At 40.2% G+C, this 19,739-nt stretch overlaps 1 protein-coding gene across 1 annotated transcript; it reads right to left on the bottom strand.

The window, feature by feature from the left end:
- Positions 1–1,350: 1,350 nt before the first annotated feature.
- Positions 1,351–10,069, bottom strand: TAF13 (TATA-box binding protein associated factor 13). The gene is made up of 4 exons (XM_036109830.2): positions 9,951–10,069; positions 9,008–9,086; positions 5,506–5,603; positions 1,351–2,610 (listed from the first exon to the last, which is right to left on the bottom strand). Exons 1-4 carry the CDS (start codon positions 9,975–9,977, stop codon positions 2,440–2,442), a joined length of 375 nt encoding a protein of 124 aa, XP_035965723.1. The 5' UTR covers positions 9,978–10,069; the 3' UTR covers positions 1,351–2,439.
- Between the last annotated feature and the right edge of the window lie 9,670 nt (positions 10,070–19,739).

Below are 19,739 nucleotides of genomic sequence, written 5' to 3'. Positions count from 1 at the left end.
TTCATTTCATTTGAATGAAGTAAATTTAAATAGTCCCATGTGGCTAGTGGCTACCATATTACACAGTGTAGCTCTAGACATTAGAAGGGAGCCATGTTACCCTATTAGAATTCAAATAAGTAAGCTCATGAATCAAGTACGTGCCCATCTGTTATTTTTTGTCTGCCCAGCCTCTCTTTCCCTTTCTTGCTACTAGTACCCAGCTCTTACCTCCTACCCTCACTCCTGGGGATCTTCTGTATTGGTAAGTGAAGTAGCTCCCTCGATCAGTTGTATGGATGGAAACCCTAGAACTGCTATCATGTTCCCTTGACACTCTGAGGTTCCTGAGAGAATAAAACCAAAATTAGGATAAAGATGGACAGTCTTGATTCTCAAGTTCTTACATCCAGTCAACCCTAAGGAATCAACTCCATTCCTACTTTCCCTTGTTTCAGTTGGATAAACCAATAAATTCCTCTTCTGCTTATGCTATTTTTGAGGCAAGTTCTATCACTTGCAACCTACAATACAAGGTCCGATAAAAAACTTTTTGCATGCCAGGATCACTAGCAAAATAGTAAGATTAATGGCACTGCTATAGACTGAATTGTAACCCCCTGAAATTAGTTATGTTGCAGCCCTAACCCAACCCTCCCTCCCATCTGACTATATTGGAAACAGGGCTTTTAAGGAGGCTATTAAGGTTAAATGAAGTCATAAGGATGGAACCCTGGTGCCCTTATAAAAAGAGGAAGAAAGGACAGAGCTCCCTCAGACAAGTACACAGGGAGAAGGCAGCTATCTACAGCCCAGGAAGAGCCCTCATCAGACCCCAACCATGTTGTCACCCTGATCTGACTTCCAGCCTCCAGAACCATGAGAAAGTAAATTTCTGTTGTTTCAGCTGCCCAGTCTGATATTTTGTTACAGCAGCCCTAGCTAAGATGGGTACCAGGATAGCTCCCCTAGTACCAATTATTACCAGTTCTTTCTTCAAGGTGAAGTACACGCTGATTAGCAAAAATATCAATATATTGAGATATTATTCCACTCGCATTCTTGACTTCAGCTTAGACTGGAGTAGTTTTTCAATTGGTTTTTCCTTTTTTTTTAAAGTAGGCTCCATGTCCAACACAGGGCCTGAACTCATGACCCTGAGATTGAGAGTCACATGCTCTACCAACTGAGCCAGCCAGGTGCCCCGGTTTTTACTTTTTTAAGTAACAAAAAGATCAGTCCAGCTATCTTGAATCTCATTATCAATTCAGGAGGATTGCAAGAATATAGAAAAAAAGTTTTTAGTGAGCTTAAGCAGCCAGAATTATATTACTAGTAATGGGAAGAAAAAGCTGATATATCATAGTCAAATTCAATTATTAATCTAATTTTTTACTTTATTCCTTGTATCAACAGATTAAGAAAGTGAAATTCTACATGCTGATTTATAGATAATGTTTATAAGCAGTACACAAAACAGTTTCACAGAGTAATATTCAGTGATCCCTTTAAATGCAGTTTTAATCCTTATTTTAAACTAAGTGCAATAATTTAATACAATAAGCTAAACACACACAAAACTTGTATATCCTGAACTACAAAAGTGGTTTCCATAGCCATATATGGTTTTAGTCAAGTACACATTTCCACAATGAACAAGTACTAACAAATACATTAATAAAACACTATCCCAAATGCTTATCCTGCCATCAGCTTTTTAAGCAATACCATTCCTACTACTGAAAGCATTTATTTCTAGAAGCTTTAATCTGACCTGGGAAAATTAGTTCTCTTAAAACTTGACAACTAGTACATTATAAGCCCAAAAGGTTTTAAATCAAAAGCCTTCCAATACGGAAGAATTCACATGAAACTTTTAGTTTAAAAAATAATCATTCTTGTAATCTAAAGAATATTAAAAAAAACAAATATCTTAGATAAACATTCCTACAAAAGACTATTTTCTTGTATCATTTTCTCCTTAAAAAAAAAAAAAGCAAACCAGTTCACTATCTTTTAATAATCTCTTAGACTACCGTAGTCTAAAAACTTTAGAATACATGAAACATGTCTTAGCAATCATAGTCGAAGGTGCCCTATAGATTTCATATATTAAACAGCTATGGTATAGCCTACAAGGGCACAAATACACCCAATACATAAATACTACTTCATCACTTAGTCAAAAGTCAGAAGGAACCGCATAGTTTGCAAGGTACTTCAACTTACATGTGGTCACTAAAACCCAGTAAGTAATTCAAGTATAGTCCTATAAGGGCAGGCAATTCAAGGCTCAAATATCATTCTAAAATTGAAGACATGAAAATAAAAGCTGAAGACTTTTTGTTTCTCCATCTTGCATATACATGGCTAGGTATTAGGACCCCAATGTGGAAAATAAACAGTTATGATATATGGTTTCCCCAGAAGATAATGAAACTTCAGAAAGTACAGAAGGTGTCAAGATCCATAGTTTGCTTCATCAAATGCTTTTCTAGCTCGTTTCAATTCTTCATTCATAGTAAGCAAGTCTTTAACCCTAGCAAACTTCCTTGGGTCCTTTCGAATCAAGAAGACGATATCTTCAACTTGTACCCGACCTTGTCTTCCAATTGACATTGCCTTGTGAGTCTATTACAAAGAAATAAATTAAATTAACTTAAAACAAATCTAATATTTTACTCTTTCAATTTGCATTTATTTAATACTGGTGAGTTTGAAGATTTTCTCTTCTAATTATTATACCTATTCATTTGTGAATTGTCTTCCTATTCATGTCCTTTGTCTCCTTTCTACTGTGTTATAGAAATGTTTCTCTTAATGGTTTATAGACATTTTTTAATACTAAGGACATTAGGGGCACCTGGGCGGCTCAGTCGTCAAGCGTCTGCCTTCGGCTCAGGTCACAATCCCAGGGTCCTGGGATCGAGCCCCACATCGGGCTCCCTGCTCGGCGGGAAGCCTGCTTCTCCCTCTCCCACTCCCCCTGCTTGTGTTCCCTCTCTCGCTGTGTCTCTCTCTGTCAAATAAATAAAATCTTTAAAGAAAAAAATACTAAGGACATTAAAACTATCAAATCTATTGATGTTTCTTTTTTGATCTATGTAGCTTTTGTCTTCATTTTTATAATTCTATAATTTCTTTGTAACTGCACATTTCATTTAAGCTTTCTGTCTCAGTAGTTGATAAATAGTGGTAGGTTTTCTTATATTCAAATAAATCTCATCTCCTATCATACATTCATCCTGTACAAAAACAAAGATTCGGGGTCCCTGGGTGGCTCAGTCAGTTAAGCATCTGCCTTTGGCTCAGGTCATGATCCCAGAGTTCTGCGACTGAGCCCCACGTTGGGCTCCCTGCTCAGCGGGGAATCTGCTTCTCCCTCTGCTCCTCCCCCTGCTCATTCTCTCTCTCTCTCTTGCTCACTCTCTCAAATAAATAAAATCTTTACAAAACAAACAAAGGTTCATCATAGCATTATTTCTAATGACTAAAAAAGGGGAATCTAAGTATTTAGTAAGGCATTAAATAAATTTGGGCACATCTAATCAATTAACATTATAAAGCCATTAAAATTATAGAGTGTTATGCAAGGACACAGAGGACAGAGTTCTACTTAAGTGAAAAAGCAGGCTCTAAGACTAAATATACTATATGATTTCAATTTAATAAAGTTTAAAAATATGTGCAAAAAACCAAGAAAATATTCACCAAAATCTCAGCATTAGAGGTCTCTAGGTGGAAGGATTACAGATTTCTATTTTCTTTTCTGCATTTTTTTTTTTTAAAGATTTTATTTATTTATTTGACAGAGAGAGGCACAGCGAGAGAGGGAACACAAGCACGGGGAGTGGGGGAGGGAGAAGCAGGCTTCCCGCGGAGCAGGGAGCCCGATGAGGGGCTCGATCCCAGGACCCTGGGATCATGACCTGAGCCGAAGGCAGACGCTTAACCGACTGAGCCACCCAGGCGCCCCTTCTGCATTTTTTTTTTTAAGATTTATTTATTTGAGAGAGAGAGAGAGGGAGAAAGCACAGAGGGACCGTGAGAGGGAGAAGCAGACTCCGCGATGAACAGAGAGCCTGATGCGGGGTTCGATCCCAGGACCCTGAGATCATGACCTGAGCCAAAGGCAGATGCCCAACTGACTGAGCCACCCAGGCACCCCTTTCCTGAACTTTTTTATACTTCCTATATTTAGTAAATATTACTTTTATAAATGTAAAAGAATTTTTAAAAATGCATACTGTCTGATGCAGGAATTTTACTTCTATTATTCCGTACTAAGGAAATAATCCATAACACAGGGTAAAAATTCATAGGAACAGAACCGAACTCAGTATTCCCAACCCTGTGAATTTATCCAAGGAGATGGGAGGAAATTTCATGAATATGGTCATTCAAAATTATCTATTCACTTAATAATCTGTAAATAACTTATACAAGAAAGAAATGGTTAAATATATTAGGAAACAATTTAAATGAATTTTACTTAACTACTAAAATAATTGTGATTATCGGGGCGCCTGGGTGGCTCAGATGGTTAAGCGTCTGCCTTTGGCTCAGGTCATGATCCCAGGATCCTGGGATCGAGCCCCACATCCGGCTCCCTGCTCAGCGGGGGGCCTGCTTCTCCTCCTCCCTCTGCTTCTCCCCCTGCTCGTATTCTCTCTCTCTCTTATCTGTCTCGAATGAATAAAAAAAAAAAATCCTTTAAAATAATTGTGATTAGAATATAGGAAGTATGTACTGTAAAATTTTGAGTAAAAAATGCATACCATGATTACCACTATGTAAGCATTGTATACATTTTTTTTTAAGATTTTATTTACTTGGGGCGCCTGGGTGGCTCAACCGTTAAGCATCTGCCTTTAGCTCAGGTCATGATCCCAGGGTCCTGGGATCGAGCCCCGCATCGGGCTCCCTGCTCAGCAGGAAGCCTGCTTGTCCCTCTCCCACTCCCCCTGCTTGTGTTCCCTCTCTCGCTGTGTCTCTCTCTGTCAAATAAATAAATAAAATCTTAAAAAAAAAAAAAAAAGATTGTATTTACTTATTTGAGAAAGAGCATGAGAGGAGAGAGGGAGAAGCAAAGCAGGGAGCCCAATGTGGGGCTCGATCCCAGGACCCTGAGATCATCACCTGAGTTGAAGGGAAAGGCTTAAGCGACTGAGCCACCCAGGCGCCCCAGCATTGTATACATTTAAATAAATACTGGAAGGGGGAAACTTACATTAGATGATGGGATTATGGTTACCATTTTTAAATTTTACTCAAGGATCTTATAATTATGTCCTTATAAATAAAATTCAGGAAAGGGTAGACTATTGTATGTGTACACATGTACATGTGTGTATGTTTACATATCTATGTATCTTTAATGATAAATAGTAATCAGTAACTTCCACAAAAAGGCACTCAAATGGATAATCTTATTTCAAAAGGATGGCATAGTTCTAGTCTTAACCAAAAGTTAGAATTTCAAATCTATTACTCAATTAACTAAGACCAATTACAAAAAAATCTTACCATTTCAGTGATGAACTCTATGACAAGGTCTTCAAGAATATCCACTGACTCAGTATAAGGATTCTGGTCATCCCCAAACCCATACATCATACATCGCACTGTAAAAGAACAATCGTTTTTGTTTACTTGAACAAATTTAACAATTTTACCAATACTTTTTTCAAATTAGAAATGGACTAAGATAGAGAAGATACTTGTATAAACGTATTTACATTGTGTCTACAAGCACGGACTTAAGTGTAAAAGATTTTAACCACAATCTCATAACCAACTGTTCCTAACTGTCCTTCCCTAGTAGGAACTCCTGTTCCCTCCCAGCTACTGAACCCTGACATCAATATTCTTTCCCTAACCTCTATTACCTATTTACCCACAACCCTGGAACAACCTGAAGTAGGAAACGCCATGGCAGTGACAGGATGAGTAGCAATGGCTCAGCCCTTACTGGGAGTGTTCTGTGCGTATATGGTCTGGGGTTAGGGGAGGGCAGTGGTGCACTGGAAAAGAGAAGGCAAAATCCTTTCTGATACTAACAGAGGGAAAAGGACATGAGAGAAATTGCTCCAATTACTTCTTATATGAAGAACAAGGTAATCAAATGGAGAAAGCAAACTATGTAGAATCTTGGTATTTCATTCCCTAGATCAATGAATGCACTGCTAACAAAGTCCTTTCAGGCTTCATCTGAAAGAACCATAGAAAATGCAGAAGAGAAAAAAAACTCTAATACAGAGTAATAAAAATAAAACTCATTTAATCCTCACAACAATCCTTTGAAGTAGATACTATTATTATCCCTATTCCATTTAGGTAAGAAAACTGAGGCACTGAGCTAAGTGATTTACCCAAGGTCACACAGATAGTAAGAGATGGAGTCCACGTTTGAACGCAGGTGATCTGGCTCCAGAGTCTATATTCCTATCCTCAACAGTATTACACTTCTTGGTAGTTTAAGGCAGATGGGATCCATATGGATTATCATCCTATAGGCTATAAACCCCCAGTTAGTCTATGGACAGGCTTTGAGAAACCCTTGAACCCTTCTGAAATTATATGTAAAAATTTTATATATTATTTGTGTGTGTGCACTGTTCTGCAAAGAATAATCAACTCTTATCAGATTCTGAAAGGGGTATATAAATGTTAAAAAAAAAAAAAAAACCTATCATAGGTTGGAAATATTTTGTATCTGAGTGGTGGTTATAAGTATATGTAAATACATAAAATTCATTAAGCTGTTCATTTAAGACTAGTACAATTTAAGTACAGTAAAAACAAAACAAAACAAAAAACCCTAGAACACTTCTAAAGGAAGAAATGAGTACATTAAGAATAATTCCTATTTAGGAGAAGCAAAAGTTGGTCGAACTGAAAGAATTAGGTACACCAGGCCTAGGGAGGAAAAGAAAGGGGTGATCTGGAAGTCAGGCTGGGATAGAGGTATCCCTAGGGTTTAAACTGGCAAGAGCCTTTAGGTCCAGATACAGGGGGTACAAAACAAACACAAGAGCCAATATTTTTTCTCCCTTTTGGATTCTGACAACTTTTTTGCCTTTTCTTTTTTGAGATAATTTCAGACTTACAAAAGAGTTGCAAAAATAGTACAGAGCTCCCAAATACCCTATATCCACCATCCCCTGATGTTAACATCTTATAGAGCCACAGACATTTATCAAAATGAAGAAATTAACACTGATACAAGTACAGAACTTACTCAGATTGTACCAGTTTTTCAACTAATGTCCTTTTTCTATTTCAGGATCCCACACTATTTAGTTAATCATGCCTCCTTACTTTCCACTGAGCAGTGACAGTTCCTCAGACTTTTCTCATCTTTCATGACTATGACACTTTGGAAGGATACTGGTTAGTGATCTTGTAGAATGTTCTCCAATTTGGGTTTGTCTGGTGTTTTCTCATGATTAGACTGTGGTTACACATTACTAGAAAGGGTACCATAGAGGTGATGTGCCCTCTTAATGCATCATATCGGAGGTACGTGATGTTAATATGTATTACTGGTGAACTGACTTTGATCATTTGGCTAACACTTTATTTTTATTTTTATTTTTTTTAAAGATTTTTTATTTATTTATTTGACAGAGAGAGACACAGTGAGAGAGGGAACACAAGCAGGGGGAGTGGGAGAGTTCTGGAGAAGCAGGCTTCCCGCGGAGCAGGGAGCCCGATGCGGGGCCCGATCCCAGGACCCTGGGATTGTGACCTGAGCCGAAGGCAGACGCTTAACGACTGAGCCACCCAGGCGCCCCTGGCTAACACTTTAGACATTACTTGTCTGCCAGGATTCTCCATTGTAAGCTTACTATTCTTCCTTAAAAATTTGAGTGAGATACTTTGTCATTAACATTGTGATGGGCATAATTCGTAAACTGCATTTGGTTTGTAAAGACACAAATGCCAATGAATGCTTTGAAACTTTGTGTTATAGTAGCAAAAATTTTTTTAAAAAGGTTTAGGAGAACAGAGCTTGGCCATTAAGGTATATCAAGATTCAGGTAAGACAGGAGAAGGCTGTGAAGATTCCAAATTCTTATCATCACAAAAATAAAGCAATCCAAGTAGAACAAAGGTTTCTGCTTAGAACTGACAATGCAAACATCACTCTGGGATGCTCTGGTGTGGAAATCCCCTTCTTAGGCTGATACAAGAAGTAAAAACACAAATGGGAGTAAACAGTATCAAAGATGGATTAAGGAGTGGTCAGCTTTAGGTGAGAAACTGAGATATGGAGGATTTGAGTCGTTAAAATATATATATATATAAAGCCCTACTGACTGCAGTTTCAAGAGCATTTGGGAACCACTTGTTTGACCCAGCATAAATAAACCATATCTTCATGTGTTGTCTCATCTGTCAATACTCAGCCATAATTGTGTAAAGGACACAGGATGGAGAGCACGTTGTCACAGTGCCTTTCAGGGGCTGGCTTTGACCATCACTAGAAACAGCAGCTCTCCCTCTTGCTGCTGCCAAAAAGAGTCAAACCAGCCTACTGAGGGAATATACTAGAGAACCAATACATTATAATCTCTATGCCACTGTAATGTCTTACACTGTTCACCACCTTTCTGTCTTGTCCAATGCCTTAGTCCAAAGCCCCAACTTAATTCCATACCCTCAGCACCTGTCCCAGGATCCATCAAAACCTCTGACTTGCAGACAAAGGAGTTCTGCTGCAATAGTAAGGGACACAAAAAGTAATGGAGGTATGTTCTAAGGCCCTGAATTGAAACACTGATCACATTTCCTCACTTAAAAAAAAAAAAAAAAAAGTGTATACACACACCCACTCACCTATACACATATAATTTGGGGTTAGGATCACTAGTATCTATGATTCAGAAACTAAAGAGAATTTTATAGGCAAATCTGAGAATATTGTCCCCACAGAGAAACACATTCAGAACATTAATCTACTTTGAACAGACATGTCCAAAAGTTTTTATCTTCTGTAATTAAATCATTGTCAAATATTACTTACATTCTTTAGAAAAAAGTCTCTTCCTTTTACCCTGTCCGCCTTCTGCACCTCCTCCAATTTCTTCATTTTCTTCCTCAAACTATAAATTAAAATGTATATATAGAAATGTCAAGCACTGCATTTGATTTTTTTTTCCATTTTCAACACTGTGTCATGCCAGAGAGCCTAAAACAAGCAGCAAATTATGAAATCTTAGCATTTTAGGAGCCTTAAAGACTATCCAATCCAACTTCCCACTCATGCAGAAATGGCTTCTACAGTGTCCCTAACAAATAAATAATCCTACTGCCTCTCCTGGGAGAGTTCCAATAACCATACTTTCTTTTTTTTAAACCAACTAGTTAGCCTATTACTACACAGTTTTACTATTAAGAGTTGGTATTTTAAAAAAAGGGAGAGAGAGAGTTGGTATTTAATCAAAGTAAGCAAAACTAGTATTTTCTAAGCACTGCTCATACAGGGCTAGGAACTTTCCTCAAATAAGCCTTAACCCCATTTTATGCCACGAAAACCGAGGCTCAAAGTTAAGTAACTTGATCATAGATAACAGAGATTTTGAAATCCAGGTTGCCTGACTTTCGGTCCATTATTTTCCCACAACTTTACAGTAAGTATATAGTTTTGTTACCAGCTGCAGTGTTCTTTCATGAGAGCTAACAAATATTAGCTTTGTCCTCTGATGACCGTCCAGGCGATTGAAAGAGTGTCTAGCAAATACAAACCAAAAGCAAAGAACAAGGAGCCACCTTCCTACTCTTCCTTCACGTCCTGACCCACGTACTAAGAGATGAATCCGAAGGGAAAGGCTAGCACGGCGTGAAGTCCCCGAACTCTCTCGAGTGAATTCGCTAAGGAAAATCTCGAGTGATTCTGAACTCAGGATCCGCCTCTGTACCCCAGGGAGTGAAGAAAAGAGTGGGGTGGAACAGTGGTGGTCACTCACAGTAGGGTCTTCCTCCTCGTCTGCCATGCCACCAGCCAGCCTACACGGCTCCGCCACCTCGCTCCCAGCGGGTTTTACTATTTCCTCTGCCTCACTTCCGGTGACGCGCCGGGCGGGGCGGGGCCTGCTCGGCCAGCTGGGGGGCGGGGGGAAGATGCGCAGAAACTAACAGCAGAAGCCACGGAGTTTACGGAGGGGGGGATGAGCTCTACGCTCTGTGATCGGGGTCACGGATTAATTAAACATTAGCCAAAAAAAAAAAAAAAGGAAATCGTGGGCTGAGCGGTGTATATCTTGTTGTGGCTCTGAATTGGCTTCTACATATCGAATCACCACTTCCTGGTTCGGGGTTGTGAAGCTATGCGTTCTTGGGCTGCCCGAAGAAGTGTATTTAAATAAATTTAACAACTTAGAGTTACACTATTATTAAATGCCAAGCACTATACGGGTTATTAGGTATGTTTTTCTTCGCTATTAGTTTTTAAGAGGAAAACACCCCTTAGACTGAGGATTAAGTATTTGTGGGGAGTTTTGTGTTCAGAACAATGAGGAAAACCACTGGCATTAGAAGGCTAAAGCTAGGGATATCAAATGTTCTGCAATGCAAGACATGATGCCACACAAGGAAGGGTCCCACAATATTTCTGAATGTCCTGCTAAAGATTCATGCGAACGAAAAATCTTAATTATAATTATCTGAGCCTAGAACCTAACATTGTTTAACGTATAGACACAAAGCATGTCCTATGCTCTTAACATTTGATTTTCTAGGAATGCAACTGTGAGATAATATAAAATATATATAGTGGTCTCTGCTGCCAGTTCCTGGCACAGAGCTCCTAAAACTCTTGCAATTTCCTAAGTGGTAAGCGGATAGGAGCATCTTTTGTTCTCATGAGGCAATTTAGGGTGGGCTCCTGGCTAATCCAACTAGTCTTTAAGGCTCCTAAAATGCTAAGATTTCATAATTTGCTGCTTGTTTTAGGCTTTCTGGCTGTCACCAGAAAGGCCAAGCCACGATCAGAAGGTTGGAGTTTTCAGCCCCAGCTCCCATTCTCCAGAGATGGGAGGGAGGCTGGAAATGTAGTTAATAATTGATCATTCCTACATGAGGCATAAAAATCCCAATAGTAGGGGGTTTGGAGAGCTTCCAGGTTGGGGAACACATCCACCTTTGGAGAGAATGACACACCCCCAACTCCACAGGGACAGAAGCTCTTCACTTAGGACCCTCCCAGACCTCACTCTAATCATCTGGCTGTTCATCTAAGTAAATATTTCCCTGAGTTCTGTGAGCTGTTCTAGCAAATAAATCCAAGGGGGAGCAAAGTCATGGGAACCTCTGATTTGTAGCCAAGGTGGACAGACATGTGGGCAACCTAGGACCTACTACTTGTGATTGGCATCTAAAGTGGGAGGCAGTCTTGTGGGATTGAGCCCTTCCTTAGCCCATGGGATTTAACACTATCTCCAGGTAGATAGTGTGCAGAATTGAGTTAGACTGTAGGACACCCAGCTGGTGTTACAGACAGTTTGGTGTGGGAAAAGAAGCCCACATTTGGTGACCAGGAGTGTCAGAAGTTAAATGTTCTGTGTGAAAGTAAAGAAGAAAGACACAGGGAGGAATGAACTGAGTTTTTCCCAAAATAGTAAGTACCCTAAAATTGGAGGGATATTGTACTTTGTTTTGTTTGGAACTTATCAAGAGCTGTGAACCATTTCAGGAAATAATGTCACCAAAAGCCACATCACTTGTAATAATTTGAGTAGTCCATACTCACTGGAGTCATTCTGCATTTGTAGCTCTTGCATTCATGGTGATTCTACATATAGGGGCAAGCATCTAAAATCATTATACCCTCTAGTGTAGTCATGCCTGAGCATTCATATCTTGAAACATATTATAATTCACTGTCTGTATTTTATCTTTCTATTACAATAGGGCATTATATATTATTTTTAAATTATTGGATAGTTAGGTATATTTGTTATTTGTTGTCTGTAACAAATTATCCCCAAACTTAGTGGCTTAAAACAAACATTTATCACACAGTTTCTGTGGGTCAGGAATTTGGGTGCAGGTTAGCTGGGTGCAGTTTAGCTGGCTCAAGGTCCCTTATGGTGCTGGTAGGGTGTTTGCCTGGGACTGCAGTCTCATCTGAGGGTATTGATGGGGAAAGATCCACTTCCAAAATCACTTACATGGTTGTCCACAGGATTCAGTTCCTTCAGGTTGTTAGACTAAAGGCCTCAGTTCATCACTGGCTATTGCCAGAGGCCTCCCTCAGTTTTTTGCCATATGGTCCTTTCCATATGGCAGCTTACAACATGGCAGCTGGCTTCTCTCAGCACAGATGAGGGAGAGAATCAGGAACACCCAAGACAGAAACCACAGTTTTTTTTGGTAACCTAACCTTGTAAGTGGCATCCCATCACTTCTGTCCTATTCTATTTAAGAGAATTCAACTAAGTGCAGCCTATTCTCAAGGAGAGGGGATTACACAAGGATGAGTATAACAGGAGGCAGACATCATTGGGGGTTCTCTGAGAGGCTGCCTACCACAGTAGGTTATATGATCTGTGAATGTCATTTCAGAATAATAAAGGAGACATTATAATACTTGTGTTATTTAAGGAAGATCGTTGAGTCTGATAGAGTTGAGAATCGCTGTGTTAGGTAGTGATAAAACTCTGGCCTTGTCCAGGGGTTCAGGTATAAAACATTCACAGTGTCCATTATCAAGGGATAGATTAAATGTGCTGGGTACACACCAAGAAGTACTATGCAGCAATCAGAAGTAATAGACTAACCACATGGACAGAGCTTAGAAACATAGTGCTAAATTTACAAAGAAACACAATGAGATCTATAATGTAAATTAAATATAGAGACACACAAAAAGTAGATATTTTACAGGAACAAATAAGAAAACATATACATTAAAAAAAAACATATACATTAAATACATTGAAAGGTTGTGGGGCAATGCACGGATAAATAACAGGTGAGGGACTTTGGAAGGGCCAATTACAATAGTATGTCATGAACTGCAGAGTGTCAATAATTTAACCTTCTGAACCTGAGATTCAAAATATAAAAGGTTTAAAAAAATGCAGTTATGAGCAGAGCAGAAATAAAGCATAGAGAGTGAAAAGTCATTGTGTGCTTCCAGGAAATGTTTCAGGTGGATTACCAGAGCCCAGTTTGTTAGGTGGGGTTGCAGGAAATGAGGCTGGAATGAAGCTGGAGTTAGAGTGTGAAAGGCCTGGAATGTTCTCTTCAGAGACTGAACTTCACAGTGCAGAGTTCCTGGGAGGTCTTTAAGCAGAAGAGACACACGACCCTATCTTTAAAAAAAAAAAAGATCACTTGAGCAGGGAGACCTAGGATGAGAGATGATTAGAATCTGAATTAAAAAGAAGGAATTTAGGAGGTAGAATTTACAGGACTTTGTGTCTGAATGAATCTGATAGCTATGGAGAGAGAGGTTTACATCCAGATGGATGGAACGTTATTAATATAAATTGGAAAGTAAAATGGGAAATCTATTGGGGTGGGGGGAGAAAATGAGCTCAGTCTAAGCATCTAGAGATGTCCTATAGGCAGAATGACACGCAGGGCCGGAAATCCACAGAGAAATTGGGACCAAAGAAAATGGTGTGGGAGACATCAACACAAAGGTGAGAGTTTAAAGACTGCTCAGCAATAAAGGCAAGAGAGAAGGGGAGCAAAGGGGAGATCCTTAGAAATGGTACCTCACGAAACAGAAAAGAAGGAATGGTCCAAGAGGTAGTGTTGAAATAGATTTCTAGACCCACGGTGGAGCTATTCCTGCCCCAGGTGCCACGTCAGCAAATGGAAACTTGATTGTTCTGTTTGACCAGAAATGCAGCATATTCCTTAGCCAATCCCCAAATGCCGAGCCAATTCTGGGCCTTCTCACTCCAAACAAGGTTGACTATCAGCCAGCCAATCAGATATTTTCATTTTTCTCTTTCTTGTTCTTTATTCTTTATCCTATAAAAGTGTTCTGCCTTCCATGAAGTGTTCAAATCCAAGGCCTTTTCCTAAATCTCTTTAATCATTTTTAACTGTAGGAAAAGATAAAGAAGAAAGATGAAGAGGAAAAGAACATATTTCGAAAGCCAAAAGAGAAAAAATTTCAAAAAGAAGCAAGTGGTCAGGAGTGCTCTGTGCCACAGAGATTAAGAGTTTAAGAGATTGAAGATGAGGCCTAGGATTTGACAATTAGGAGGTGGTAGAATAATCTGGACAAAATAGTTTCAGGGCAATAGTGAAGACGGAAGCCAGATTATAAGAGGTTAAGGAATGAGTGTATAGTTGGACAATGAAGGGTAGAAAAGCAAAGAGAGGAAAATAGCCTTAAAGGGCAGTAGGCTCAAGGAAGGTGGACTTTGAATAAATAATTACCAAATGAGTAAGGCTGTGAATTTGTGCCAGACACTTAGCTAACTGCTAGAAAAAGTCAGGTTTTTATTATGGCAAAAAAGTGGAATGAGCTTCTAAAGAAAAGGTTAATGACAAAAGAGATTTGTTCCCAAAAGAATGGAGTCAGCAGAGAGGCAGACAGCAGTAGCTGATAGAAGGGAGCAGTAGAGCTGAGTTGTGGGAGAAAAATTTGGACAGAAAGGCAGTGGGAGGGGCTATAAGAAATGAAGAAAACAGGAGGCTGGGTGGTGGGCTTGAGGCATATATTAGGAAGGGATAGGAGAGGGCAGGCAGGTAGTACCAACTAGACCCCAAATCCAGGAGAAGCTAAGCAGTCCCACCCTCACCCTGCCGCCCCCCCTCCACCCCACCCCTCACTCCTTCCCCTCCACCCCAGGGTACAGACTTCAGTGCCACTCCCTGTTTGGGGTTGAGTGAGGTAGTGTCATTTTTTTAAAGTGGCTTTCAGAATTTCCACAATAATCTTGTGCAGTCTTAACCATCTGCTTCTTTACTAAAGAATACCTATACCGTTTGGTTAAACTTGCTCCGGGGTCAGATGAGTCGGTTTTAAAATCCTAGCTGTACTTGGGGTGCCTGGGCGGCTCAGTCAGTTGAGCATCTCACTCTTCCTTTCTGCTCAGGTCATGATCTCAGGGTAGTAGCCCTGAGTTGGGCTCCACACTCAGTATGAATCTGCTCAAGATTCTCTCTCTCCTGGGGCACCTGGGTGGCTCAGTCGTTAAGCATCTGTCTTTAGCTCAGGTCATGATCCCAGGGTCCTGGGATCGAGCCCCGCATCGGGCTCCCTGCTCAGCGGGAAGCCTGCTTTTCCCTCTCCCACTCCCCCTGCTTGTGTTCCCTCTCTCGCTGTGGGTCTCTCTGTCAAATAAATAAATAAAATCTTAAAAAAAAAAAAAGATTCTCTCTCTCCTCTGCCCCTCCCCCTACGTTATGCCTGCACACACACACACTCTCTCAAAAAAAAAAAAAAAAAAAAAAAAAAAATCCTAGCAGTACTACTTACCAGCTATGCTACTTTTGAGACAACTTACTCGACCTCTCAATACATCCCTTCCTTATCTGTGAGATGGAGATAAGTTACTAACCTTCTAAGGTTATTAGGAGGCTCGGATGTGTAAACACCCGGAAGGTGCTTTGAACTGTACCTGGCAGGTAGTCAACATTCTGTGTTAGCTGTTTTTATTCCAGAACCTATCTTTCAGCAGCATCTTCTGCTGTTCTCCTTCATGAACTCCCCATTCTAGTTCCACAGACCACATTCAATTATGCACACAACAAAATATTTCAGAAGCACCTGTAAAATGTGCAGCACTGGTATGGGACTGGGGATAAAATGACAAACATTGAAAATACACAGTCCCAGGCTCATGAACCTTACAGTGCAGCAGAGGGACATGAACTGAATAGATATTGTATGATCCTATCAGAGCATGATGGGGGAAGGCAACCCAAGAAGGTCAGAGATGCCTTCTGTGAGCAGGTGAGGTTTGAGCTGAGATCTGAGGGATGCCTGGAGTTAGCCAGTGAAGGAGAAAGGCAAGAGTGTGCTGTGCCCCAAACTTATCCTGTGCTTTCCCATTTCCATGCCTTTGATCACTCTACTCCTTTCCCACTAAAATACCTTTTTTATTGAAATGCTACATGCACCTTTCCAGCCCAGCTAAAATGTCTGCACCTCCACTAAGCCTCCCCTGGGCTCTCCAGCTGAAAGCACTTTCTCCTTTACTCTCCCACAGCACTCAATTTTCATTTTCCTTCGACACTTCTCACTTTCTACTGTATTTTCTGGTGATTTATACACACAGCTTATCTTGTCTGCTAAATCTTATTAAAAACAGAGTCTGTTTCTCATTCATCTTTGAGCTTCCAAAGGATAGTACATTCCTTAGGCTCAGAAGTCCCAGAATAAATATTTGTAGCATAAATTAATGCCTGTTTGACGTCCCTTTTCAAATATGTTGTAATTCAAATGAAGCTATTGTTGCAAGCTGCGCCTTTGGGACTGAACTTACTCTTTGGTTAAACCAGAATGCCATAGTCATGGTCCCAATGACTGATTAGTGTTCACCACAGTGACCACAAAAACCCGAACAAACAGGCCACTGTTCTTGACTGACAGGTGTTTGGCAACAACTGCCTGTCTTCCAGTGGAGGCTGAAATGAACTGAGGAAGGACTGTCTGAACTGAGCCCCCAGTCAGTGGGGCTCTATTTATTCCTTGCAGTTTGGCTGCAAGAGCCAGCGGCCCAAGCTTTGGCCTGATGTAAGGCTATATGGTGCTTTCCAGCGTGACAGAAACACTAATGCTTGGAACAAAACCATCAAAGATTAGTATCAGTGGAAAGGATCCCAATTTGAAGCAGTGTGAAAACAAGGGGGAAGGGAGCTCTGAAGTCAGACAGACCTGGGTTTGGATCCTAACTAGCTATGTGATGTCACCCATGTGCCTTCTTTGAGTCTCAGGTTTCTCATTTTAAAAATATTCTGCAAAACAGTTATGAAGATCAAAGATAATGTCATTACATACATAATGCCGGTGCTCTATTAAATGTGTTCATTCATCTATCTTCTTCAATACAGTTTGTTCTCTGAGGGCAGGAACTCATTTTTGCCTCTATTCCTACAGAATCTAGCAAAGTGCTGAGCACATAATAGACACTGGTTAATATTTTTTAAACAAATGAACAACAACAACAGTAATAACTGGGGCACCTGGGTGGCTCAGTCGTTAAGCATCTGCCTTCGGCTCAGGTCATGATCCCAGGGTCCTGGGATCGAGCCCTGCATCGGGCTCCCTGCTCAGCGGGAAGCCTGCTTCTCCCTCTCCCACTCCCCCTGCTTGTGTTCCTTCTCTCGCTGTGTCTCTCTCTGTCAAATAAAATCTTAAAAAAAAAAAACAAAACAGTAATAACTAGCCTTTATGGAGCCCTTACTTCATGCCAGGTATTGTTGTAAACAGTAATTCATCTAATCATTCAACGACCCTAGAAAGGAGCAACCAATACAACCCAATTTTACAGAAAGAAAACTTGAATTTAATTTTTTAAATATAAAATTCTTGGTATAACAAATTTTGAAACAAAAATCTGGTGAGATTCGTTTTATCCAATAAAAAGATAAACTACTTTATAAAACCTGGAAAAGAAAAAATGTAGTAGAGAAAGAAAGAAGGGCATAAATGTAAGAGTGGGAAGAAGGAGTAGGAAGAAGAAGAAAGACACATAGAAAAAGAAGAAATGGAAATGGGCAAATTCTGAGCAGAGAATAAAATAACTACTTATTCGGAGTAGGATATTGTGGTCTATCACTGTCCTTTGAAATGGTAATTAGACAAGTAATCAGTCACTCTGCTCAGCTCCTCAACTGTCTTGACTTTGTCCTTAAACTTCATTCTTAAATTCTGAGATCCATGGGGAAAAAGACTTATATTTCAGAGAGTGACAAAAATTGGAATGGTTTTGGGGCACCTGGGTGGCTCAGTCGGTTAAGTGGCCAACTCTTGATTTCAGCTCAGGTCATGGTCTCAGGGTGGTGAGATGGAGCCCTGCATCAGGCTCCGAACTCAGCGGGGAGTCAGAGTCTGCTTCAGAGTTTCTCCCTCTCCTTCTGCCCCTCCCCCTGCTTATGTGCTCTCTCCCTCTCTAAAATGAATAAATAAATCTTTTTTAAAAAATTGGAGTGGTTTCCTTCTAGTACAAAATGAGATAAAGTTATTACCAAAACAGTAAATGGCATGAACAAAAACTGTGAAAGCAAACAGCGCCATTTGAAGAATACAGAAGTTATTTTCACAGCTGAAGCTTAAAGTCTACCTGGGAGAACAGTGGAAAGTGCTGCAGGAAGGCCATGAATAGCAAGGTAAGGAGTTAAACAATATTTAGCAGCCAGTGGTTGCTGTTACAGGAAACAACAGTTGTGATTTGGAGCAAAATTTTCTAGTCCTCAGTTCAGAAGACCAGAATTATTGCTAGAGTGTGACACTGGGTAGTTTTACCCTAAACCTCAGTTTATCTCCAAAACAGGGTAATAAGGCACTTGTGAGGATTAAATAGGATAATACGACAAGGTGTGTTGGCTTTGGAAATGTCAAAATGTTCTATGAATGTTAAGTTTTCACTACTGGAGGATAAAATTGATGCTTAAAGAAGACTGACATAGTAAAATCACTAACATGATGGCTGCAGGATTGAAAAGGGAACAATCTGAATGACATCTTGAAAAAAGCTAATTGACACAAAGATAGCTTACAAGTTTAAACTTTAGTGATTGGGGGAAAGGAATATTAATCCTAGGAACTGGGAAATCGGAGGGGAAGCATTTGGCTTTAAACATTTCAGATATCAGAAGAACATCTATTAGAAATGTAAGATTGGAGCTTGGATAGGACATCAACTTAAGAACTCTGCAAAGAAGTAGTAGTTGAAACCATGACGAGAATAGGTTGCCAAGTGAGAGTTAATAATGAGAAAAAGAGGGTGTAGGTTTCTTAGGAACATCTATATAGAGGTGGAAGAACCTGAGTAAAGACAACAATTAGGTGCAGGTCAGTGACGCTAGCACAGTTCAATAGTATCCAAAAAAGAGGAGAAATTTTTTAGTTGAAGATGAGCTACATGATCAATCCAAATTAGTGAACATGAATTTATTCAGGACTTGGTTTGGGCTCTATGGGTGCAGGGAATTAACGATTGCTAGTGATATTATTAGTGCTGATGCTGATTTAGATAACAATTGATGAAAGGTTCAAAGGCCAAGACAATTATATTTTTATGTTGTTTTTGAGTGGTTGTGAGCAGTTTATTTGGGCAGGGGGATTTGTCTGTTTATGTGCATAAATATATCTGGCCTTGTCTTAGGTTTCGTCCCCTATGTCCCCCCCCCCCCGGAATTAATTAATATTTTTGCAAGGAGTCTGTCTTGCATTAGACTTCCTTTGGCTTGTCTCCACTCCAGCTCTTAGAAGGAGGCATTTGCGAGCTTTTTTTTCTGTAACGAAGCAGGCCGCAGTCAGCAGATGGCACTGCAGCAAGAGCAGCATTGAGTTCCTTTAGGACCTTGTCAAATCACTGGTAACCTTACTTACAATTTCAGCCTTGGAAGATTGAGTTGAACTCTCGCCGAATTTTATTTTTTATTGGGGGGTGGGGGAGAGCGCGCGCGCGAGAGCAAGCATGAGCAGGGGGAGGGGCAGAGGGCGAAGGAGACACGGTTACCATGGCCACTTAGGAAGCTTCTCGGATGGCGCTCTTCTTACGCGTGCATTTGCAGCAAGCACCACCCACACAAGTTCCCTAGCTCCGCAATCTGCTAGCCAC

Source organism: Halichoerus grypus, chromosome 5 (assembly GCF_964656455.1).
Source record: "Halichoerus grypus chromosome 5, mHalGry1.hap1.1, whole genome shotgun sequence".
NCBI classification, from domain to species: Eukaryota; Metazoa; Chordata; class Mammalia; order Carnivora; family Phocidae; genus Halichoerus; species Halichoerus grypus.
The sequence above is the reverse complement of the archived record's forward strand: the minus strand, read 5'-3'. Positions and strand labels throughout refer to the sequence as shown.

What these genes read in the sequence shown, in the direction of transcription:
- TAF13 (XM_036109830.2), bottom strand. Translation starts at nt 9,977, where the DNA reads ATGGCAGACGAGGAGGAAGACCCTACT. An exon ending in GAGACTTTTTTCTAAAGAAT is followed by an intron (nt 5,604 to 9,007) that starts GTAAGTAATATT and finishes GTTCTTTTACAG; the next exon opens with TGCGATGTATGATGTATGGG. An exon ending in TAGAGTTCATCACTGAAATG is followed by an intron (nt 2,611 to 5,505) that starts GTAAGATTTTTT and finishes TCTTTGTAATAG; the next exon opens with ACTCACAAGGCAATGTCAAT.